The sequence below is a fragment of the Tripterygium wilfordii genome, chromosome 16, assembly GCF_013401445.1.
Source record: "Tripterygium wilfordii isolate XIE 37 chromosome 16, ASM1340144v1, whole genome shotgun sequence".
Taxonomy (NCBI): Eukaryota; Viridiplantae; Streptophyta; class Magnoliopsida; order Celastrales; family Celastraceae; genus Tripterygium; species Tripterygium wilfordii.
In genome coordinates, this window is record NC_052247.1 from 8,616,509 (window position 1) to 8,641,656 (window position 25,148).

At 37.4% G+C, this 25,148-nt stretch overlaps 3 protein-coding genes across 3 annotated transcripts; 1 reads left to right on the forward strand and 2 right to left on the reverse strand.

The window, feature by feature from the left end:
- The first annotated feature begins 4,023 nt into the window (after positions 1-4,023).
- LOC119980239 (abscisic acid receptor PYR1-like) lies at positions 4,024-5,182 on the forward strand. The gene has a single exon (XM_038822858.1). It carries the CDS (start codon positions 4,090-4,092, stop codon positions 4,720-4,722), a length of 633 nt encoding a protein of 210 aa, XP_038678786.1. The 5' UTR covers positions 4,024-4,089; the 3' UTR covers positions 4,723-5,182.
- A 5,927-nt stretch (positions 5,183-11,109) lies between these two features.
- LOC119981436 (protein HAIKU1-like) lies at positions 11,110-13,517 on the reverse strand. The gene is made up of 2 exons (XM_038824548.1): positions 13,277-13,517; positions 11,110-13,167 (listed from the first exon to the last, which is right to left on the reverse strand). The coding sequence occupies exon 2, from the start codon at positions 12,701-12,703 to the stop codon at positions 11,735-11,737; it is 969 nt and encodes a 322-aa protein (XP_038680476.1). The 5' UTR covers positions 12,704-13,167; positions 13,277-13,517; the 3' UTR covers positions 11,110-11,734.
- Positions 13,518-17,291: 3,774 nt separating this feature from the next.
- LOC119980856 (transcription factor MYC2-like) lies at positions 17,292-19,961 on the reverse strand. Its single transcript, XM_038823662.1, has one exon. The coding sequence runs from the start codon at positions 19,741-19,743 to the stop codon at positions 17,728-17,730; it is 2,016 nt and encodes a 671-aa protein (XP_038679590.1). The 5' UTR covers positions 19,744-19,961; the 3' UTR covers positions 17,292-17,727.
- Positions 19,962-25,148: the final 5,187 nt, after the last annotated feature.

The window sequence follows — 25,148 nt, forward strand, 5'->3', positions numbered from 1 at the left end:
TCACAACTTCTCATTTCAATGTGCCTTTTAAGCCTCTTGATTTCATTATTTTCATGTCTTTTTTCAAGGTTTGATGCATGTAATAATCAAATTTACTCCATTGGATATGCAGTTCCATTATTCATTTGGAAATGAACTTTGACTATTCCCTTCAAAGTCATCAACTAGTGCCATGCTAATACCAAAATGATATATATCCATAATTTTCTCATCCATCAACTTACATAATCTAGGTGGCAAGTCAGATAGGCATGCCACATATTTATGTAAGTTTATGGATGTGTAGTGCTTCCGATGCTAATATGTCATGCACCATAAAAAGACAAAATCCCATAAATAATACAAAGAATACCAAGACAATCCATGCTATCTAAAGACTTTGAGCAAGAAATTAAATTTATGTTTCTTTTCATTATCTTTAAACTATGTGTATGTATGTATGTATGTAGTTGTTGTAAGAGTGAGTCCAAGGCTTTAAAGTGGGCATCATCATGATAAGATTGGATTGGTTTAAAAACACGAATTAAGCACTAACAAACAACTCTACACCATGTCGTCTCACCAGCTCAGCTCAACGTGTATTAAGCCTTGATAATTCACAATAATATGTGACTTTCTCTTTTCAATTATATTCCAAAGAAAGAAAGGTATGGACAAGAAGCACACATCCAGAAGGAAAGAATTGTATATAATATCTATATCTATATATATACACACATAAAGAGTAGAAGTCTAGAAGGGATGTTGAATGCTTAATGTTTATGGGGAATATATAAGTATATATATATGTAGATGACATTAATGGAGGATCAACCGACCATTTCAAATGTGCAGTGTAGTACTTTAAAAAACAAAAGGTCAACTTTTCATGTTAGATTATAACAAAACTTAGAAAGGATTTGTGGGGTGGAGATTATTTTGGTGATGTACATAAACTTATAAAATGAGAAAAATATGGTTTGCTTAACTGGACCATACATGCTATCAACTGAACGGATTTGGAGTTTAGTGATTTTCTAGAGTCTACAGTCTAATGTAATCTAATACATCAATGTAATATTGAGACTGAGAATATAAAAGAGAATTATATGACGCCTCATCAGCATAGTTATGGCCTCAATTATTTTTTAAAGGTTGTTTGATTGTGTGTATTTGTTTTACTTTTAATGATAATTTATTTACTTATTCACATCTAATGGTGAAAAGAAAGTCATGAGACAAGTTTTAAAAAGAGAAAAAAAAATAAAAGTGTGATGTGACGCACACCTCCCAAATCTTTAAATTAAAATTATAGTCCTTCATATTCTAAACGAATTGCGGACCCCAGATTCAACCTTAAACCAGTGTCTAAATCAATTATGCAAGCTATTAAAATGGAATCAAGTGACCTCAGAGGCTCAAACCCAACCGTCCTCATCACGCAATTCACACTTCACATGCCTTTTCGACACCCCAAAGGCCCAAAGAACATCCCTATATTTATTTTAAAAGGGTAAAAATATATATTTGGTTCCTCAACTATACCCTTGGTTTCACTTTTGTCCTTCAATTTTTTTTCTTAAAATTGTCCTTCAACTATTCAAAAGTATTTATTTCGTCCTTTAAATGAGATTGACGCCGAAAAAATGAGAAGTGGCATCTAGTTGGCATATTGAAAAATTTTCAAGCAGCAAACTATGTTAAATTACAACGTTAAGTCCCTAACTATCAACGTAGAATATTTATCTCCCTAAACCAAAAAAAAAAAATCAATTGTCCAAAAACAACATCAACATACATTAACATAAGATGAATATCCAAATCTTACATAACATATCCAAAAACATGGTTCCAAAAACCATACCATTACAAAATCAACAAATATCACAGATTCAAAGTTAATGACATTACATGCCAACAAAATGACAATCCACCATCATCGTCTTCCTCATTGGTTGGCGGTCTCTTGTGTGTTTGTGCCCATAGTAGATCCTGATGCTAATCCACCAAATTTTTGTAACACATAGGATAACAGAAGATGTCATACATGTTACACATTGAATAATTCATAGAAAGTTAATACTAATACAAAAGATGTCATATTTGTTTCATTGTGGAAGAGTCCATGGTGCTAGGTCCTTCAAAAACAACAATAGCTCTAGTACACGCATCTTGTATAATGTAATATAACATTATAACATTATAACATTATAAACACTAAATTGAGCAAGAATAGTGCGTATTATCTTTTATATATAAATTCCAAGTGCCCATCATCATTGATCTGTCTGTAAAATAGAGAACTATTGTAGAGAATTTATCAAAATTTAACTCTGCATCAGATTACCTAGAGGTTCCCTATTTTACAGAACATGACTAGTGATTCCCTATATCTAGATCTAGAGAACCACTATTCACTCCCCTAAACATAAAATAATACAATTTATTACTTTATTCTCTCCTCTCTCTTCTCTTTCCCCTCTTTCTCTCTCCTCTCCTTCTCTCTCCTCACTTTTTTCTCTCCTCACTCCTCTCTCCTCACCTTCTTCTCTCCTCACTCCTCTATTGTCAAAGAAAATAATTAATCTTCTCCAATTTTTAATAGCATTAGTTTATTATTTTAAATAAAAATAATTGATTTATTTCAAATATAATTAATCTATTGTTTTAAATGGAATTAAAATTATTTTAAATAGAAGTAATTTATATTAATAGAAAAGACAATGAAAATAGAAAGAAATATTATTTTAATGCAGTAGAGAATATGATACGTAATTTGATGCAGTGTTGGTTGGATAGAGAATCTGTAAAATAGATAAAAGTGGCATTTTGTCTGTATTTTACGGAATTTGTTAAGGTAATATGCTACAGGTGCTCTAAGCGACAAGCCCATAGTATTTTGTCGACCCCAATTGAGGCCTAAACACTCTGACTATTTTGGCACAGATAGTGACCTCAATAGAACCATCAAAATTATCAAGTGAATCTGATGTGTATTCTGCATCACTAAACATAGCTTCATCATCAGGCTCGAAATACTGAAACTCTTCATTCATTCCCACAACATTTTCATCACCCTCAACTTCAATATCCGTGTATCTCACAAACATATCATCATCCTCACTGTCATTAAACCTCACATTCATGACGTTGTCACTGTCATCACAACTCTCAGTATACACATCCTCATCATCCTTATGCGACATAATAAGAGCTTATAACTTAGATGCACGTGTCTTAACCATTGCAGGATACTTACAAGTTACAAAATCAAGAGAGCTTGTAATGTGGCAGAAGAAACAATCAATGGCAAAAGAAACATGGATCTAGTTACTAAAATCAAAATCACAAATCTAAATTTGAAGAAACAATCAATGACAATCAAAGCACCTCATAACTTTGAAATCAACCCCTTAAACCTTGTTGGCCTAATTTGTTTGAAATCTAAATCAAAGTTGTAGATGGGTTGAAACTGCAACCCATAGTACAACAACGTCGAAATCGAAACTTACATACTATTTCACAATGGAAAACACAATACCTGAGAGAGGATTTGATAAGCTTCAACAGATGAACAACGTATTGACGTCTTCCTTGGGCAGAGGTGTTTATGATTTTGACCTAAATTTATTTGAGAACAAAAAGGGATAAATGTGTGTGTGATTTTGACCTAGAGGTTTTTTTTGTTTAAAGTCATGCTTATTTGGAAGCTAGCGTGTCAAAATAGTCCATGTGTATTGCTAACCTATAAAATGTATGTCATGTGGATAGCCACGAATGATTTTTCAAGTGCCGAAATCACCTAAGGGACAAACGGAATACCTTTAAATAGTTGAAGTACAATTGTAAGAGAAAAAAAAATTTAAGGACAAAAGTGAAACAAATGCTATAGTTGATGGACCAAACATATATTTATGTCATTTTAAAAGATTCCCCGAATAATAATATCGTGGAATTTAATAAATGAAAAATATTAAATTCACCATTATACCCTCAACCTTTCTCCATAATTCCTCCCCCTTTATCCCCGAAGCGGAGCCTACACCCCATCTCCTCATCTGCTCTTATATTTTCTCTCCTCTCTCATCAGTCTCTCTCTCTTTTGCTCTAATGGAGAAAGGCGAGCCTTCAATGGCAGCAGAGGTTGACCAAGATTCGGAAGAAGCCTTCTCCAGCCATCACCTCATAGTCCCTCACGGATTGACTCTGGCCGAGTTCGAAGAGTTAAACCCACTCGTGGTCGAGTTACATACCTATCGAATTGGCCCGGGGAAATGCTCCTCTCTTCTAGCTCAACGAATCAACGCCCCGATCGACGTTGTCTGGTCAATACTGCGTCGTTTCGATAAGCCACAAACGTACAAGCACTTCATCAAGAGCTGCTCCGTCAAGGAGGGTTTTGAAACGACGGTGGGGTGCACGAGGGATGTGAACGTGATCTCCGGGTTACCGGCTGCGACCAGTACTGAGAGGCTGGATATTCTGGACGATGACCGGCACGTGACCGGGTTCAGTATCATTGGAGGGGATCATAGGCTGAGGAACTATAGGTCGGTGACGACATTGCATACCGTTGAGGGTGACGGGAGGATCTGGACCGTTGTTTTGGAATCGTACGTCGTTGACGTGCCCGAGGGCAATTCTGAGGAGGACACGCGTCTGTTCGCGGATACCGTCGTTAAGCTGAACCTGCAGAAGCTGGCGACTGTCACCGAAGGGATGGCCCGTGATGGTGATTGGTAACGGTAAATCACGGTCTGTTTAAAACCAAAATTAAAAAACAAGAGAAAAAATTCACGAAAATTTCTTCTTTTTCTTCTTCTTTTCACGAGTTCCTTTGTTAAAACCACTTTTTAGTTTTTTCTCTGCCTTCCTTCTTGTTAAGACTTCGTGAAATTTCAAAAATATCCTTGGTTCAAAGTAGATTGACAGGGATGCCATATGATGTGGATATTGACATATTATTGTTGGGTTTGGATGAATGTGGGAGAGAAGGTGGGATCGGGGTAAGGGCATTTCAGTCAATGTATTGTACAGATAAGTTTGAGCTTGAGGATACTGATGCCTCTTTTTCTTGTTGTGTTCAAGATGAAAATTTCTACTTCTGTTGTTGGGTGCTATAAAAAGTTGCAAAAGTTCTTTCAAATTTGTATCATATTATCTTATTTGTTTTGGTGAATGTAGATGGTTTTACAACTTTAAATTTGCCAGTTTGGTGTTGATTATGAGAAAACCCAATTCTGTCTTTGTAGATTTACTTGCATAACTTCAAATCATGCATTACCACTTTACCACATTGAGTTTCTATTAGCTTTGAAGGAACTATGAATGTGTGGATCAAGGTGAAGATATTGCTTGCTCTCAACCATGAAAGATTTACGAATTCTAGTCATAGTCGCAATGTAATGAACTAGTTTTCCTTGTGAATTCCTTTAGCTTGTCCATGTGATTTGTAGAATTAGTAATCTGAGATGAACTCTTTTTTTTTCTTAGTTATGTTTTTCTTATGGGGGTCACTACTCACTTATCTCTCTCACATGTCCACACTAAATGAAACAATTTGTAGCTTTGAACCGGATCTACTTTATGTTGTTAAATATGGTATACCTAGGAGGCTCAGACTAATTTGCTCTTTGCCCTTTGCTTTCAATGGCCAAAATAGATTAGCTATGTTAGTGCCTTAGTGGGGCTGGAATTTCTAGATATTAATCACTCACTTTAGCCTCTGCTATCTATAAATAGTTATATAGTACAACGGTTGGGTCAGGTAGAGTCTACATTTCTAGCAAGTTTCTGTAGTGGGTCATTCCTTTTGGAGCTATATGTTTAAAAAATTAGGTTTATTGCCCAAAATGGGATGTTGCCGATAATTATTTTTTCTTATCTTGAAGGCCCTCTTGCTCTCTCATTGGTTATTTGTTTATGGTATTTTGTTTCTTTTCAGCTTAATTGGGTGAAATGGGGTCTTCTTTTATCGATAACCACCATCTTCATTATATGCACTTGTGGTAGAGGTATTATTCCTTGTGGGTTATCAACATTTTAGGGTCATTATTTATCTGTGTGTATATATAACTTATATACTGTCAATATCTTCATGTCGAGTAGCCGAACTTTCCATACAGGTGGGGAGGGACGTATCAAGAAGTATCTTTGTTAGGTACAGTATCCAGAAAAGTTTTTTTCTGAGGGATGGGACTTGACCTGCTTATATATAAACACAGACTGGGTGAACTTGTATGGTGTTAGAATCCACAATCTGGATTATTTAAATGTTAGGTAAGTTGTTGATCCAATCTAGCATCTTATGTTGTGGTCTTGAGCAATTCTCTACTTTTTTTTTTGTCATACAAAGGAATTTTGTAGACCAAGAGTTTCTTGTTATGGCAAAAGTGAATAACTTGTAGGATTGGATGAAACTGTGGGACAATGGTTGCACAATCTCGACTAGTGTTTTTGCAGGGAAAGGAGTGTAAGTAATCATATATATAAGTTATAACCCGATTCGTTGTTGATGCCCTTTGTTTGTGTTTTTTTTGGTTCCTTGAATATCCATTCAAACACCGATTGAATGGATGTGATTGAATTAAGTAGCAAAACATTGGTGGTGGGTTATATGGCTTTTGATAGGCTGGAGTGGAGAGTGGACCATGTGAAGAGGGGTGGGCGGGGCATGACCATCCCCATCCCATGACAAGAAAGTCGTAGGAAAACGACTTGCCTCATTTAGGAGAGGGAAATGCAACTTGCCCACTTGACTAATAACAAATAAGTAAAGAAACCCACAAATTTATTAGGTGGGTTGTCAAAGAATCTTTGCCCCAATTCAGGCATTTAGTCCTTTTTTGAGAGGAGGAGTGTCCATGAGGAGAAGCAAGGGGTGCCTAAAGAGCCAATTAAAGGAGGGGGTGCAATGCATTTTTTGTCAAGTTGAGTTAGTGGCTTACAATTCCTCTTCTTCTTATTGGTTTTGCCTTATATCAACCTTCTAATCAACAGATTTGAGATTTGTGTTTGTTTCAATTGTGATCAAGATGGATTACTTTCTACCCTTATTAGGTAGAGGCGTAGAGGAACCGGATTGGTTTCTGCGAGGTACTTGCAAATTATTTGTCGACATTTTTGACTTGGTTAAACTCTTTACATCAGGAGCATATCAGTCGCTAAGCGACACTGATAGAAGAAAAATCCAGCTGACACAAGCTCAATAATCGTTCATTATCGTAGCCCTCAAGAACTGCCATTACCCCCGCTCTAGAACTAAGCTAACCGGAGGTTTATTTGCGCGGCTGTGTTTGGTGAAGCGGTCCGCAGAGTGGTCGTGCAAACACCAAACACATGAAATTTGAGGGCGGTACTGCCCTAATACCACTCTCAAATTACAAGCTTCAAAATGGAGCTTAACCGCCCTCACTTTTTTTTTTAATTTTTTATGCGGGCCCCACATATTTTTAAAGTCAAACTTTTCTTTTTTAAATTAAAAAAATATGATGAGACCCACATGAATATTACTAATAAACCCCAACTAATATATATTTAGACTTAATAAATTAGATTTATAATTACAAATATATATTAATAATTATAATAATATATATTTTCAATTTGACATTTTCTTTCATGTATATATGCAGTATATATTATATTACAATTTATTTAAATATTAAACTAAAGCAATTATTATTTTTACTTAATAAAGTATATTTATAAATTAATAATCATTATTTATTTATCAAATTTATCATTAATTTTTTATTGAAATAAAAAAATTAAAATGAAAAAATACAAACAAAATATATTTATCCAACCTAACTGCTAAAAATAGTTAACAGCTCTACCAAACACCTCACAGCTTATTTCACAGTTTTAAACTCAGCTTTTTTTCCACACCTTAACCTCTAGCTTTGAAAATCAACACAACTGCTCTACCAAACGGGCACCAAGATGTCAAAATAAGCTAGCTTATAAATTGTAAAAAATAAGCTAGCTTATAAGTTGTAAAATAATCTGTCAGGCGTTTAACGAAATTTATAGTATAAACTAGCTTATAAACTCTAAAAAAAAAAGTCCATTTAAATTTAATTTAAAAGATAAAATAAAATTTTTTATAATATTATCTTAATGAAAAAGAAGAAACAAAAAAAATGAAAAAAACAAACATAAGCTCTAAAATAAGCTTCAATTTGAAACTTATTTTTTTGGAGTTTAATATAGCTTATAAGCTAGCTTATGTGATGTGTTTGATAAGCTAACTTATAAGCTTCAAAAGAAGCTAGCATAATACAATCAAACACACGCTTAAGAGCATCCACAATGGGATGATTTTAGAGTACTTGAGATGATACTTTCTTGATAAATTAAGTGTTAGATGTTCATAATGGGTAATTGAGATAATATTTTCTTGATAAGTTAAGCACTACATGCACACTTGTGATAAAAAAATTACACTTGAAAAATTAGTTCATGCTTGATCTTTGAAGTTTATGGTAATTGATGAATAGTAAAGGGAGATGATGAAAAAAGAAGGATGAGGACTATTTACACACCCTACTTAACTAAATACACCCCATTCTAAATAAACCTCAATCTAAAACATAATATTTATGAGTACACCCCAATTTCAATTTTTTCCTAAATTTAACAATCTACACCCCTATAATTTCAATCGTTGAATCTCACCAACGACTGAGATTAAAAAAATAAAATAAAAATAAAAATAAAAACCCTAACCTTGCAACCCATCCTCCTCCGCTGACAAATTCCTCTCCACCTTCACCTTTCAAAGCTGGCCCCATCCCTCAAGGCCTGCACTTTCCTCCCTAGGTTCTCCACAGGAGGTAGGTTGAGCTCCGGGTATCACCAACAACCAAAAGAGAAGTTCTTTGTATCAACCCATCAAAGGTCTCAAGCAACTCGTCAATTTCAACCAGGTGAAGGGCATCTTTTTTCTGTTCAAAGCTTTGAAACAAAACCATAGTCCTCTTCACCTCTTTTAGCAAATAAAACATCTCCTCCAGGACATCTTTGGGTGGTTTTTGCTTAAAGATTTCCTCAAGCTTTGCCTCTTCTTCAGAATTGATTGTCTTGATAACTGACATAGTCGCTTCAATTTCTTCAATGGAGGGTCTTGGAGGTACTGTTTTGTAGATACCCATAATTTCTTCCACTGTTTCTGTAAAAGCCGATGATGAGTGCCCTTGCTTTGATATTACTGTCATGGCTATGATGGTTTTGGACCAAAAGGGAAAACTTTGAAGGGAAGAAGGAGAACGAAGGGATAGAGGTAGGGTCAATGGGGTGTTATTAGATTGAATGTTTTTTGCGATTTTGGGATGTCTTTAGTTAACTATGAGGTATAAATAGTCATCATCAAAAGAAGAGAGATGTAATGAAAAGTAAAAAAGAGATGATGGAAAGAAAAAGAGAGAAAATGAAAAGGAAGAGAGATGATGAAAAGTAAAAAAGAGATTAGGAAGATGACGAGAGAGAAAATAAAGAAAATGAATATAGGGTGTTAATGAATGGTGCAGATTGTGGGACTCACTCACCCAATTAAATTATGTCACCTAAGAGAGAGAGGAGAAGAGAGAATATAATTTAAGGAAATTTGAAGTGTGTGCACAAGTTTTATCACTATGGATGCTCTAACATATCACCATATAATTCTACTAATCCACTTAAAAACAAATATCACAGGGCAACCCTTAAGGTATCGCTTCAAAAGTTGCAAATAAGCAACTGACTCAAAATCAAGTCACACACAGGCTTGAGATCTCAGTTTCTTGTTCATTTAACTCTTGAAGCAATTCTTATACTGAACACTTAAAATAATTCTTATATTCACACTTACAATAGAAGTCTCACTAACTGTGCCATCTTGTTATCGCTACAACAAATATCCCAGGGCAACCCCATCTGGTATTTCAATAGTTGCAGTAAGATTAGTTAACTTCTTTCATAACCGATCCGCTGGCGCTGCTCATGACAGAGAAGCTTAGAATCCTCCTGGTAGACATCTTACAATGTGTGCATTACAAACTAAGCAAAACCAGAAGAGCAAATTTTACTCATATTGCTCTAGGGAGTTGGGCAGATCGACCTCCTTCTTGTATTTTACACCTTTGCAATTAGTCAAGCTAGTTTTTTCCGAACCAGAATCAACTGTTTTCAAATTTTCCAAATTGGGCAAAAACTATAGTTCTTGGTTCAATTAGCTATATCAAAGCCTTCTCCCTTATACCTCACCACTAAGAAAACGGTGATCTCAAACTATTTGAGATCAACACTAGAAAGGCTATAGTCTCAGTTAGCCTTATTCTTCATCCAATTCCATACACCCAACAGCCTAATTCGTTGTACAATCCAACTATGGCTACAGACAGTCATCCCTAAGGACCCTAACCCTTACACATTTGTATCATTCTTCGTTGCCTCTACTTAGCCAGTTTTCAACCTCCTCTTTCCTATGTAAAACCTGCCACTTGGATTTTCTCACATCTCTATGTTGAACACTCCCTACCATGTCACACCACCTTCCTCCCATTTCATTTTCAACAGGAACTACGCATGAGTCGGCCTTTAGACTCATTCTCCTATCAGAGGAAGATGCCGGCCTGTAGGCAGTTTAGGGCTTCTTACCGAGGAGAAAGAGAAGAAAAAGAGCTAAGATTCAGCCTTTCAACCGGATACCATAGAAGTGGCAAGCATGAATCATTAAAAAAGGTAAACAACATCGTGCACAAGGCTCCCACAATGGGCAGGATCGGGAATAGACAACTAGGCCACATGTTCGCCTATAGACTCAAAAGAAACCAAATATATACTCAGAAAGAATATGAATACAAACGGGTTGTCGTACAGCAGACGTGTAAAACTAATCAATGATTTGTGATATTACAATTTGAAACTAATATAGCAAATATCACATCATCATACATAAAATTCCCATACCACACCTTTCTCATCCTACAAGTATATTCACACGCAAGGATTTACCTCCACATCATGAAGTGTTCCAAAAAAAGAGAGTAAATTGCTGTATGGCTACTCTTTTTGAACTTGGTGCTAAGAGGAATTAATTATTACTAGAAGCATAAATCGATTTCTAAGTTACCTTACGACATCTTCCACGCAAGCAAGGTAAAAAAATATCCATAAGAAGGTCAAAGCTGGTTACAACACCAAGGCAACATACATTTCAAAGCACAAGCAATCCTTGATAATAACTGAAGAATTGTCAAAAGACATTTATTAATATAGCATGGTCAAAAACCAAAAAAGAAATAATGCTGTGCTTTAACTAATTAAAGTATAGTATACAACTATACAACTACGTAAGAATGCTTCCACTAGATAACCTACAGTTCAGTTTGATTTCTGTAAGCCTACCTCCTTCCATGTTACATCTTTATCATTCATTTCATTGCTTCTGTCTGAGTGTCCAGCTGACTTGTCCAATCTTCACTCTATCACCTAAAAGTAAATCTTGTCCAAGAAACTGAAAATTTTACAGCTTTCTCAGAAGCTAACCTCAAACATGCCACAAAATGGCTATTAATAAAATAAAAGGAGTCAAAACTGATGGAAAATGAAAATGAGAGAAGAAGATTTCAACTTTCTAGAGGATCCATTTTGCTCAGTATACAATACCATTTCACAACCAAAGTTCTGCTCAGTAGGAGATAAATCGGCATAAACAAGGTGCCAGCTCCTCATCTGGCATGCAGATCACCATTACAACATTGTTTGTCCTTGACTATTGATTCCTCCATCTTGGACTTGACATGGGGAAAAAACCAGAAGGCGACAATGGAAATAAAAGACCAGGTGATGGTGGAGGTTGAGGACCTGGACCTAAAATTCCAGACTGAGCCATGGGCGAAAAGGCAAAATTGGGCGTTATTGGAGGAGGATAGTGAACCCCTGGAGAAAGCAAAGGATACGGTGATCGCGGAGACAACAAATTCATGTAACCAGTGGGAGAAGGCAAGAGAAACTGGGAGGTTGGAGAGGGTAAAAGAGCAGGACCATTCATACTTGGCGGGGGGTGATTAGGCATAGGAGGAACAGGGCCATTTGCTCGTGGAGAAGGGAGTGGAGGCATGGGAGGATTAGGAAGTAACCCAGAAGTTGGTGGTGGAAGCCAAAATTGACCGGGAACTTGAGGATGTGATTGTGTCTGAGGATGAGCTTGATTTTCCCTAGAACTAGGATCCATCATAGAAGTCTGGAGGTAACGCATGTATGCTGAAATTGGAGATTCAGCAGTATTAGCCCAAAATGATTCTCCAGATGTCAAAGGTGGCATCATTGTGGTTGGAGATGGTTGCCCATATTGGCCAGGTCGAGCAAAGTTACCATTATAAGGAACTTGAGGAGGAGCTGCAGGTGTTGGTGCTGGTGCTGGACCCGGAACTGGAGGAGGGATGTGGGGACGATTGATGGGTGTCAGTGGAGGTGGTCTAATCTTCTGTAAGCGCATACTCTGGGGTTTGGGTGGATGATTTTGAGGAGGTCTTGGCCGAAGTTCTTGTGATGGAGAACCAGTTAACTGCTGAACCATGCTTCTAAAATCATTCTTGCTTATGTTGTAAACCTGAGGCTGAGGTTGTTCCCTATTAGCATTATTTGGAAAATTGGGTTGGTGAATTGGGCTCTTCCTTATGTTCTTTCCAATCTTGTTGACACCCAAATGATCATTCTGCCTGTTTTTTGAATTGTCCATCTTTCTAAACTCTAATTATCTTCAATAAAACAAACAAACGCCAATTCTATCAAAGCGCCCACCAAATCAAAACAATTTAAAAGCTTACTTGCACTTCACAATTCAAGTTCCAACATTGCCAACCACTCAGAAGAATCTCCACCAAAAACAAAAATCAAGTTCCTCAAAAACACCCGCCAGGCCAAACAAATTCGGTATACTCCACTATCACCATTGCTCAGAACAGATAACACCCCAGCTAATAGGAATAAACAAAGAGTAGTTCAGCTCCAAGACTTCCCAAAAGCTTAAGCTTGAGATACCCAAATAACCAGCTTACAATCAAAATAACCCAGTAAATCCGTCTCCAAGTAAAACCCAAAACCAGGCAACAACAGAGATCAATAATAGACTAATAAACTTGAAACCCAAATCTCAGAAAGAGAAACCAATTCAATAAAGCCCTAAAACCCAATTTGACAACCCTGAGTACGAAAAGAATAAAGGAGTCAATACAAAGACAGAAACAAAAGAAAACAAATAAGGACGGCGGAGAGATAGAGAGGTAGAAAGTGAATAGACAATTACGCTTACCAAACGCGAAGGACGACTCCGTACGTACAGATCCTTATCTCTCTTCGTAGACTTGGAATAAGAAGAAGGAAACCCTAGAAGTTGAAGCAGGGGCAGGCAGAGAAGATAGTGGAAGCGCGAGCAGTTGATCAATGAGGATGTGAAAATGAGAGAGAAGAGAACAAAAAAGGAATGAGAGAGATGACGATGTAGTGGTGGGTGGGCCCCCCGTTCGGGCCGGTGACGACGAGCTTACGTCTGTGACGGGGTTCGTGTCCTGCTTGTTTGGTGTAGAGTTTGAAATTTTACGAAAGTCGCCAATTAAATAACGGAATTAACGCCGGTGCATGCTTCCACGTATGACAGAGAGTTACCTAACACTCTCCGAGCCGCCGATTTGCCACGTAAGTGCCTGCCTAGACCTTTTGGTAATAAATGAATATGATAAAATCTCAATTATCTTATGTGCTGAGTTTGATGCATATAATCCAAAGTGATTCATGAACTCCACATGTCGTATATAATGCACATACAATTACACCGTACCCAATAATTGGAATGCGATAATTGAGATATCAATGGTTGGGATCCGTATTATTATTGGTAATAAATTGTGCCCAATTTAGTTATTTACATTTCATAGTCAATGAACGTGTAATATAATTAATGACATCAAACGGGTCTTGAGGGAAGGGGTTCTAAATCATTATCTAATTCTAATTTTGGTTAAAGATTTGAAATAAATCGTGTAATTGAGGTTACTAGTTTTGTCTTTTGTGTTCAATGTGGTCGGTTGGGTCATGTGTGTGACTTGTGAGTTGCTGTGATATCTACTAATTGATATTATTTATACTTGATGGATGGGCATTTTCTCTTTGCATAGGAAAAAGGGTAGTCAAGCTAATGATGATTCAAGATCAAAATGTTGAAGACTAGATGGATTGGTGGTGAGATGTCAATTTCGTAAATCCACACACCTCATGCACGGCAACTCTATTGTCCGCTTTGTTTTAAGATTTCGATTCTCATAAATACATCAGATTATCGTCGCGGATTTGACCTTCATGAGCCAACAAATGAACTAAACCAAACTCACTAAACCCATGAAATGACCTAGTTTAAGTATAAGGGAGGAGCTTCACCAATATATACCACTCGGTTGGACAAAACCCAACCGATGTGGTATATTTTGATATTTAACGGTCGATGATGTCGTTGTATATATTGAACAAACATGCATGGAATCATTTTATTGCATTGAATAAATTATTTTCCCTTTTTTCCATAGAAAAACATATACCAACTTTGGCAACTTGTGCTGTTGCAGAAGCCGGTGGCGTTTGCTGTATATATGTTTATTGATTGCTTTTCTTGTTTAAAAGTAACACTTTCTTTTTCTATGGCATCTCATGCCAACTTAGTATCTGATTGAAATGAATGTTGTTTGGTATAGATGATGAGTCTTCGTATTGAATTCAACTATTATTATAGTGAATAGTTACTTCAGAATTGATCATTAATGGTCAATTCAAAAATTGGAGAAACATTTAACAAATACTTGAAATGGTATCTCTTTAGAACGTCATTGTGCTATACATTTCATAATTCTGTAACATAATAGAAATACATCTTCAATCAGTCTATAGGAGCAATTTCTACAATCGTTGAAAAGTTAATGAACTGTTGACGTTGAGGATCGTCTACACTCTTGATCCTACAACCTTCACAACAAAAGCAACTGTGAGCTTCTCCAAGGTCTGAGTGGGGGGTGCCGGCCGTAGAGATTTCGACGGTCAAGTCAGTACTCAGTAGAGTGAAAGAAGAAAGTGGTCGTGGATGGAAGACTGGTGGGGCTAGTGTTTGAGCTGAGTATTCGATCGTGAGAATATAGTTTCAAAGTAGCGTAATATTCTAGTGCGTAATGGCCATCGTCCTTTTTCCCGGAGATCGATACCAAATGTTTATAGGGGTCAAGGATGTTGACCTTTGAAATTGTGTGTGACAATTACATACTTTAGGATGAGTATTTGGGTAAAGTCACTGTGAAAAGTAATATATGAAATGACATGTCAGAGTCTGAAAAGTAAGTGAAAGAATGGGCAATGTCAGGCTAGGCGCCTATATAGGCGAGCTATGTGTCCAATAGAGATTGGGGAATAGGTGTTAATGAGAGATGCACAAACATGCTTTATCTAAGCTTGTATAGTAATATAATCATACCTGACCCAGTTTGTAACTGGTTCATAAGTGTAAACATACCATAAGTAAGGTAGGCGTCTAGCGCCTGACGGCTAGTGGTTGTCCATTGGTACAATGTTGAGACTTGTCAGGCGGCAATTTAGATTGTGTAGGAAGGTAATACCTTGTTGTCAATCATTAGAAGGTATGACGTAATGATGTGATGTCCATCATGAGTGTCAGAAGTGACGTATGAGATAACTTGTCGCCGGTGCTTACAGGACCGTGGGCTCGGAACCATATGAGCCTTGGGCCAATATGCTTCACGGACTCTTAAATTATAACAACAAAGGAGGGCTCGAGCCCATGCTTAAAGAAAATTGGCTCATAAAGAGGAAAGTTATGAGCTAGAGTGCAGAGGCAATTAGAGAATTCAATCAGGCTACTTAATAAACGGTTAAACACAAACATACAAGATTCACAAATCACAAAAAGGAAAAAGAAATGTGTAATATATATGTATTGGATATATATAGACAAAAGAGAATTATCTCAGAATAGTCTCTCTTCTGATCTCTTCGTCTCCTCTCTTCTTTGTCTTAAATCCTCAAAGCTCCAATCTCTTCTCACTACCAACCTGGGTTTAGCACCAGAACCTTCAAAGATAACCGCACCGGTACTATTAAGCCGACGATGGCAGTTCCTCATCTTTTTTGTAGCAGCAACTTTTGATCCACTCCTAATTTGTCATAAGGTGGTGGACTCAAATTCCCTGACCAGCTCCTATCTACCTTTATACAACATATCTTTTTGCATGGTTTCCCATTGTTACAATATGTCTGTTCTGAATTTGTTCTCTGCAAAGATTGGCATGTAAGGCAATTGAGACTCATCGTTAAGCCCGCCGATTCGGGGAGGCCGGTGACTGAGGAATGATAGGGGGGGATGTGAATTTACATAAGAGTTAGAATGTGGAGCTAATTTTCAAGATTTTACAGATAACTGTTAGAAGTGGTTTGGTTAATTGGTTGGAGAAATGATGATAACCATTGCTATTTTTTTCCAATACAAGATTATGAAAGACCACTAAAAAAGAGGCAAACAAGTTGTTATTAAGGTTGTCTACAACATAAATTTGTCCTTGAAATGGTAAGAGCATAAGAGATGATACAGTTGTTATAACTTTTTCAGCATCATTGTTTTGCTATAATTGCACTCTAGTTCAGTAGATTTATAATAATCCTTTGATAACTTGATGGAACACAATGTATGATGATGAAATGGAATGTTTAATGCCAAAAAGTTGTGAATGATACCAATTATAGCACTTGGACTTCAATGAGTGGCTGATGGACTTATCTCTGAGTTTTCTCATGTTATCATCTGTAGTACACCCTGCACACACCCTTAAAAAAAGGCAGGATTTTGTTTACTCCACGCTCTAAACATTCCTTGAAAGAGAGAACAATTATGAAATCCCAACCATAAAAAGAAAGTACTAAATATAGTCAATTTCTTGCTCTGTGAATTGCAGAAGTGGACTTCGGATTTGCAGTGAATAGTGTGTCTTTCCTTCCAAAAACATCAACATGAAGATCAGCAATCTGTGCCTTTCCAGATTCATGACATGATGTTCAAATATTCATTTATATCCAACAGATACAAAGATCCCAGTAGTTACAGATTTCCCTGTCAATCATTCTGGTGCAGTTTCAGCATCAAATTGGGGGGTCAAAGGCCTACCAGAAAAGGATGCCAAGTCCAACAATCCACACTTCATGTAATTCCATGCATTCAACGCCAGGTAAAGAACAAAAAACACCCAACAGAAATGTTTCCTAAGAAAAAGTAGTGGCAATAGGAGGTAAGAAGAACATCAGATTAATGAGATTCTTTTCACCTTCTTGTTTAAATTAAACAAGGCAATGATACAACCGAAGATCTCGAGAAAAGAAACAGTGAAGCAGGATAACAGCTCACAGACATGAAACATTGATGAGCTTCAAGTTTAGTGACAAATATATACACAACAGAAGGATAACCAATACAAAAATCTTATAGCCAGATGAGAGCCTAATAATGTTATTGGGATGTCTTGAACTATCCAACCTATCTCCCCTCTTAGTTCAGCTCCTCAATCTAAATGAACTCGAGCTCAGAAACGACTAAAAATAACTACCCAAGAACAACAAGAACAGTATTATACAGACCAGAAGTCTTAAAATATCCCCAATCCTACCCCATTAATGTCCATCCCGGATTGCATATTATTTGACTTCAATATGTTCAATGTCCTATCCAGCATCTCCAACCCTGGATTGTAAGGCTACCCTGAGCTGCTCCCGTGTGTAAAACCTACTTCCCATCTTCACTGTGGCCTGCTGGATCATCAAATCGTTCACGACCGACACACTTGCATGATGCACATCAAGATCTAATTCCTTCAAAGCTGCCATTAGTCGTGCTGCTGGATGGTTCCTTTTGCTGCATTGGATTCTAATCATCGCGTCCCAACCGATTATCTTCACATCGACATCCAACTCTATCATATTATCATTATTATCCAGCAGCTTAGGATCATCCAAAGATGCCGATGCAGGACGAGAATCTTTGATGGATAATTCGTTCTTCATTGCTTCAAGCTCCTTCTGCAAGTCCTCCCTATCCGACTCCACAGTTTGAAGCTTCGATCGAAGCTCGTTGATATATGAAATTGCATCGCCTAGGAGTGATGCCTTGTCCATCTTGGACACATTAGGAACCACAGCACGTAGGGCATAGAACCTCTGGTTAAGCTTCTCCCTTCTCTGCCTCTCTGCTTCAACATGATTCAATGGCTCTTCTCTTCCATTTGCAGGCTTCCTTCCCCGTTTTCGTGGCTTCTTCTCCGGAACAACAACTCGGCTGCTATCAACATCCTTAATCACAGAAGCTTCAAGATCCGAGTGATCAGAATCCCCACCTCCACGACTTGATTTCACCATACCAGAGGAAGGTAAAATCACACCTGAAGTGAATGAGAGCATCCCTTCATCATTGCTACCCCTTGAAGTGGGTGATCTCTTCTTATTCATATCCTCTGTTAGAAATTGGGAATTGCCGGTAAACAAATTCCCATTTCCATTGGTAGCAGTCCTCTTACTCTCCCCAAAATTCAATATTTCCCCAGATTCCGGCTTCAACAAGCTCCCTTTCCTTCCATTAATGGCATCATATCCACCATACTCAGAGAAATTCAGTTCTCTGCCAAAGTAGTTTTGTTGGTCCTCCTGCTGCTGACGAAGATGATTCGGGATATGAACTCCATTCTCACTGGGGTTCTCATTCAAACTACTCGAACTGGGATTCTCAATTTGAAACCCTTTCGACATGTGGGGATTACTATTGTTGTCGTTGGCGTGGCTGCTGCTATTGGTCGCGTTAGCAGTGACACCAGATGTTGGGATTGTACTACTATCTATTCCATTCAGCGACGGATCGCTCAGCCACAGCGAAGACGGGTCGTTCTCGCCCTGATCCGGGTTCGCACCCACGGTCCACGAAGCCCCATCGCCACCACCATTATTGAAATTAAACAAAACCCTCACTTTGTTCATCAGATCTGAGCTCTGGTAAATCAATTCAGTGGAACCTAATTCCACCACCCCATTTGACGACGGTATGCAGACTATGGTCTGCAACCCGAAAACCTGACCCTGCCGTGCCCGTTCGCAGGTAGAAGTGGAAAGCCGGTCAGGACCAACCACCCAAACCGGACTGGAATTAAATAAGGCCTGACCAGGTAACCCACCTCCGTTAAGGAACGACTGAGTCATCGATACTAAGAAGAACCACTCAGTATCAGTCACCTCTTCATCGACGGCATCATCAGCGACACCAGAAATCAACGAATTGAGCTCACGGAGGACCCTCTTACGGTGCTCCTGCTCATCAACAGAAGAGACGGCGTTCCTGAGCTTTGATTTGCCTTTATCTTCCTCACCTTTGTAGTACCCGTCGCCCCAACCGAGAACCGACGATCCGGAGTAATCATATGAAGATTGCCAAAAGATTGCGTATGTCCAGCACTCCGAGGCCCCCTCAATCAGAGCTTGGAGACGCTGCTGGAGGGTTTCCTGATTGAAATTGACAGAAGGCTGAGAGTGAGTCAGAGACGACGATTTCGATGCCTCCGGAAGAGCAGAAGCGGTGGCGGCTGGAGTGGTGGAAGCCGAGGCAGACGATTGAGGAGGAGGCCACAACGCAATAAGATCGTTGGTGCTCATAAAGGCCTCCATTACAGAGGTGTTATCGTCCATCCACAGATTCATCTCCGTAGAAGATAATGGGAGCCGGTAGTCCGTCACTCCATGCACCGATAACTGGCTCTCCCGATTAAAGTTGAAGTCTTTGCTTCAATCGCGGAAGCAGTTGATGTAAACTAAACCTGACCGAAATGGGTTTTAGAGACAGAGAGAGAGAGAGGGGTAGGTGAGAGAAGAAGAGGTAGGTGGGTGAGATAGAGTAGAGAAGAGGAGAGTGACGATGAGGTGGTGGTGCCGGGTAATAACTGATATAGTAAGTGGGGTGGTAGAATTTTAGGTGCATTTGGGTTTGGGTTAATTTCAAGTAAATTTGAGCCGAATTTCAGAGAGTACAGTGGAAAGTCAGGGACAGAGTCGACAGAAAAGAGTGGATGGCGAGGGGGGTTTCTGGGAAAAATCGCCGATTAATTAGCGGCTTAGACTGCGAAGCCAGCGCATTCAGTGGACTAGGGTTAAGCTGACGTGTTCGTTCCTGACATGTAAAATTATTTTATGTTTGATTTGGTATTTAATTCTTTTAATTTACGTGTGATTTGATATAGATTCACACCTTCATAATTATAAATAGATTTCATCGTAGAAATTAGACCTAATTGATAACATATTTTGATAAACCAAACACTATATTGCATGGTTCACCATATTTTAGCAAATAATGTTGTTGCTTAATTTGCTAATAAGAATCGCTGAACCAGACAAACTCGAAACAAACATGGAAAAGTTATTAAGTTGTGCCTATAACCATTGGTAATTAGAAGGTTAATATGGGGTTTAATTAGTAATGCAAAAAATATCACAATTAAGAGTTGAAGACAGGGTATTGAGGTTTCCTCCATAAAATTAAGCATACTAAATACCTTTAATGATACAAAAAGTATTATTTTTTTTTAATACAGAAGAAGGGAATGGGAAAAGCTCGAACTTGAGAGCTCTATAAAATACCACACACATAAATGACATCTAAACTACTTGAGTATTCATGAGTTGCATTGAAGTATATACATCTATAAAACTTACAATGCATGGCCAACTTGGACCTTATCACGTACATGTTGTGGATAAAAGAACAAGAACTTGCATTGATATGTACTAATTATTATTTTTTACATAATGAGTCAATGACAGCTTTCATGTGATTTTAGGCCAAATCCGATGCCTTTTATGTTTTATAATTTGATTATTTTTTCATATTATATATAATATATGAACCAATACTGTTTTCCTTTCTCAATGATTTGGTTTCACTATCAAGAAATCAAGTTTTTATGTTTTTTCTTTTGGGATAAGTATCTCTCATAAGCCGTATGTACATTTAGAGTGTGTTTGGATTGAGAGATTTGGAGGGAAGAGAATAGAAGGGAAAGAGAGCTTCCTTCTAATTCCCTTATTTTGATAGTTTAGAAAAAATTAAAGGGAGGGATTTGCAGGGAATATTTCATTAATTTTTTGTCAAAATTATTCATCTCCAAAATTGAGTCATTTAGAAGAAACGGATGACTTATTAAGTTATTTATGTGTTTAAAATCTATTTTATCCTTGTATATAACACTCTAACATAAAAAAAAATAGGGATAAATTAATAAATTAAACTAATTTTATCGGTTAGTTGACTGTGAAATCCCGAGCCATATTATGCTTATGTGGCTCTTTTTATTAAAAAAATGATATTCAACGTCATTTGGAGTTTTTATAATGTGCGAATTACATGAGAATTCATTGCATATTCGTTAATTGTTCGGGTTTCTACTTTCTCCTCCTGATAACGTGAAATTTTTTTTAGGATTTGAACAAAAAAAATTTTAATTGAATGACCGATCCAATTTTCAAAACCTTGTCATGAAGTATGAAGTTCCTTCTCCGTGCACTGATTATAAAAAAGAAATGATAACGAAAACAAAAATCCTGGCCCTTGATACGGTCGTCCGCGTTTGTCAGTATTTAATTAATATTCCCCTACTTGTTCGACAAAATTTATATATATATATTTAGCACGTTTAGCTTGAACTGGAGGCACATGCCATGAACCACTTTTCAACGTGACAAAGCACCACCACCACAAATTTTTGTTTTTCAATTATTTATATTTATTCCCCCATCATTGTGGGGGCATCCATGTTCCTTCCTTTAAAGTTTCATGATATGCATTACCGCCCCCGGTTTAGGCATGGCAACGGGGCTGGATAGGGGTGGATCATGACAGCCCCGCCCCCATCTCCTATGTCGGGATAATATTTAACCCCCTTTCTCTTCTTGTTAGTTATAAATCACGAGCGGATCCCCGCCTCGTACAAAAATTTTTGTCTTGAATTTTTAAAAATGTTTTTATTCTCTGTTACAATCCACGGGTCACAACCGATCCCCGCTCCGCACAAAAATCTTTGCGTATTAATTTTTAAAAATGTTTTAATCAAGAATAAAACTTGAGACATGTCAAGTATATGACTAGTACACATATCCACTAACCTACTTAATTTTTTTTAATTGAAGAAACATAATAATTCAATATATTGTATTAAAAACCCATTACTATTAAAATGAGAACTTTTGCCCCGTCCCCACCCCGCACAAGCCTCAGATATGGGAACACCGCGCGGATCGGGCGCAATTTGTCATCCCTACTCCGGTTTAACTTGATTGGGCCTCCCAAATTATTTATTTATCCAATAATTGCATGGAATATATCTGTCGCTTGATTGGGCCTTCCAAATTATTTATTTATCCAATAATTGCATGGAATATATCTGTCAAATTTGAATTTTACTGCTGGAAGAAGTTACATCTATCTCTGCAATGATTTCACACACTTTAATAATTGAGTTTAGTGTTGTTTAATCCTATCAAATATCACTCATGCAATACTTGCATGCGGACGTGATCATGGATATTTGATAGAGCTACAAAATTAAACTCGCTTCTTGACTGCTCGATTTTATCTTCTAATCGACTCATTACCAATTCAAATTTTTTTGCCATTAATCAACCATCAAATGCCCTATGAAGTGAAATCGGGCCGATAATTTCACCTGATCCCATGTAAAGAATGATCGGTTAATAGTTATCAAAATACTCAAAAGTTAATTAGCCGATAATTAATTACCCAAACCGACTACTAAAAAATTTGGTCCAAAATCACAAAAATATTATACAAAATTTACAAATTAAAGATCTCTCATGGTTGCAAAGGGGTCGGAAGCTTACCTCTCGAGCTTCTTCTCGCGATGGAATCGTTTTCTGTTATTTAAGTGAAGGAAGGAACTATTTTAGTTGAATTTGTCAATGTGACAGTAATGTAGGACTGTTCACGAGCTATGCCTGGCACTGGTACACGAATCAACAATTGATATATACTATTCAGTGAGGGCCCACGAGCGAAAGTGACCGCGTCAAGGGTAAAAGTAAGAATAATACTTGAAACCCTCAAATTTGATCCCCAAAAGACCTCCATTTAATGTGGAGGGTTGGATGTGAAGTGAGTCCTACATGTATGTTTTTAATCAATAGTTATTTTAATGCCACATAGATTTGGGAGGGTTTTGGGAGTCAAATTTTAGAGGTTTCTAGCATTGTCCTAAAAGTAAACAACATGAGAAAGAGAGTGGAAACAGCAAAATCATTCGATATTTGATTCCTTTTATTTTCTGTGTGATTTGACATTATATTCATATTCTCAAAATTAGTTTTTTCACCTCCTACAATTGGTTTTCTCACCCCTAACAATTAAATAAAATAATTTATTATATCACATCAAAGTAGATTGACGGTACATTTAATGTAGGGATGGCAATTGACCGGATCGCGGGGCGAAACCCTGTCGACCCGTCCTTATAGGGTAAAAAAAAACTCTACCCATTGGATCATTGGGGCAGGTCTACCTGGGACCCGATCAAAAATAGACAGGGTCTAGGAGCGGGCTGGGACGATGATAACCCGACCCGGGTATATATATATTTTAAAAAATAATTAGATATATATTAGTTATAAGTAATATTGTAATTCTCAAATACGTAATAACTAACATGTTCTAAAGTTTTTCTTTTAAAAAAAATAGTAAGTTATAAAGTTAAAAAGTTATAACTTAAAAAATAAAAATAAAAGATTAAAACTCAATCTGGCATTCTTCCAAATATTAATGATGATGATGACTCTCATATGGAGGAGGAGGAGATGACAAATTGAAAGTGTTGTTTGTTTTCATTGTTGTGTTTGTTTTCTTGCTAATTCAATGGGTTTGTTTTAAACCAAAAATGATAACTTGTTAGACTTTTGTATTTTTTTTTTTTAAATTATCAAAGGTATAATAATTTAATTTGGCTGATTTTCTTGCTAGTTCACCGGGTCTACGAGTATACCAGTGACCCTCCTGGGATAGGGTTGGGACAAAATATCCCTACCAGCCTCGGGTCTACGGGGTAGGTTGGGGCAGGATTTTAAGAGACAAGGGCCGGGTTGGGGTTTCAAAAACCCTACCCAACCCGGCCCGTTGTCATCCCTAATTTAATGTATGCTACAAGTTGTTCACTGTACGGAGTGACTCATTCGTTTGCAACATCATACCTATATCTAAACCACTGAATCATAATAGGAGGCATCGGATAATCATCTGTCAATGCTAACTGAACGAAGTGATTACCATTCACAAATCCCATAGCGATAGTTATACGTTCATGTCGAGGTGGAGGTATAGAACGCAAGGGCAAAAAAGTCAAGCACTGTTCATAATTAAGAAGGTGTAACACGACATTGTACTTAGAAGCAACCAAGTGACTCATACCTCACATTGACATCCAGTTCTCAAGCCATGCTGGTCTATCTGTTTCAAAAAATGTCAGTGCGCTGTGGATAGAAAATGCACTCTCATAACCACCAAATAGGTCAACATACTAGCCCCAAAATATTCTCAACTCACCAATCAAGTATTGTCGAACATTGGCCCAGGCATTATTGTCGTACCTTAATAACCCAACAACAACCCTAAATCCACAATTTCCATATGCTTTTACATCTGTCACATACAAAATATAAAGCTGCAAAATTAGTGGGAACTAAGTAATGTATGAATGTTGCTGCTTAACCTTAGTCGATCTTGAATGCTTCTGTTAGGAATCAATGGAGAGATGTGGATAGATGAACAACTGTGTCTACCCAATTCCTGTGAATGAATAAATTGATATTCAACAATTTGTTTGCTCTTCTCCAAACTTGTTTTGATTACAGTAAATTGACCTTCAAGGAGTTGATGAATGCACTCCCATGCTGACCCAATATCCAATTGCGATGTGGCCATGTACCTTTTCAATTTTGCATGTTGACTCTTAGCTCTGTTAGTTGTTCGATTTCTAAAATGCATGTATTTATCCATCCAGAAGGATATAAACATCTCCTTGTATGGTGTCAACCATACGTCATGTATG

Excerpts from the sequence above, each read along its gene's own strand:
- LOC119980239 (XM_038822858.1), top strand. The coding sequence starts at position 4,090 with ATGGAGAAAGGCGAGCCTTCAATGGCAGCAGAGGTTGACCAAGATTCG.
- LOC119981436 (XM_038824548.1), bottom strand. The coding sequence starts at position 12,703 with ATGGACAATTCAAAAAACAGGCAGAATGATCATTTGGGTGTCAACAAG.
- LOC119980856 (XM_038823662.1), bottom strand. The coding sequence starts at position 19,743 with ATGAATCTGTGGATGGACGATAACACCTCTGTAATGGAGGCCTTTATG.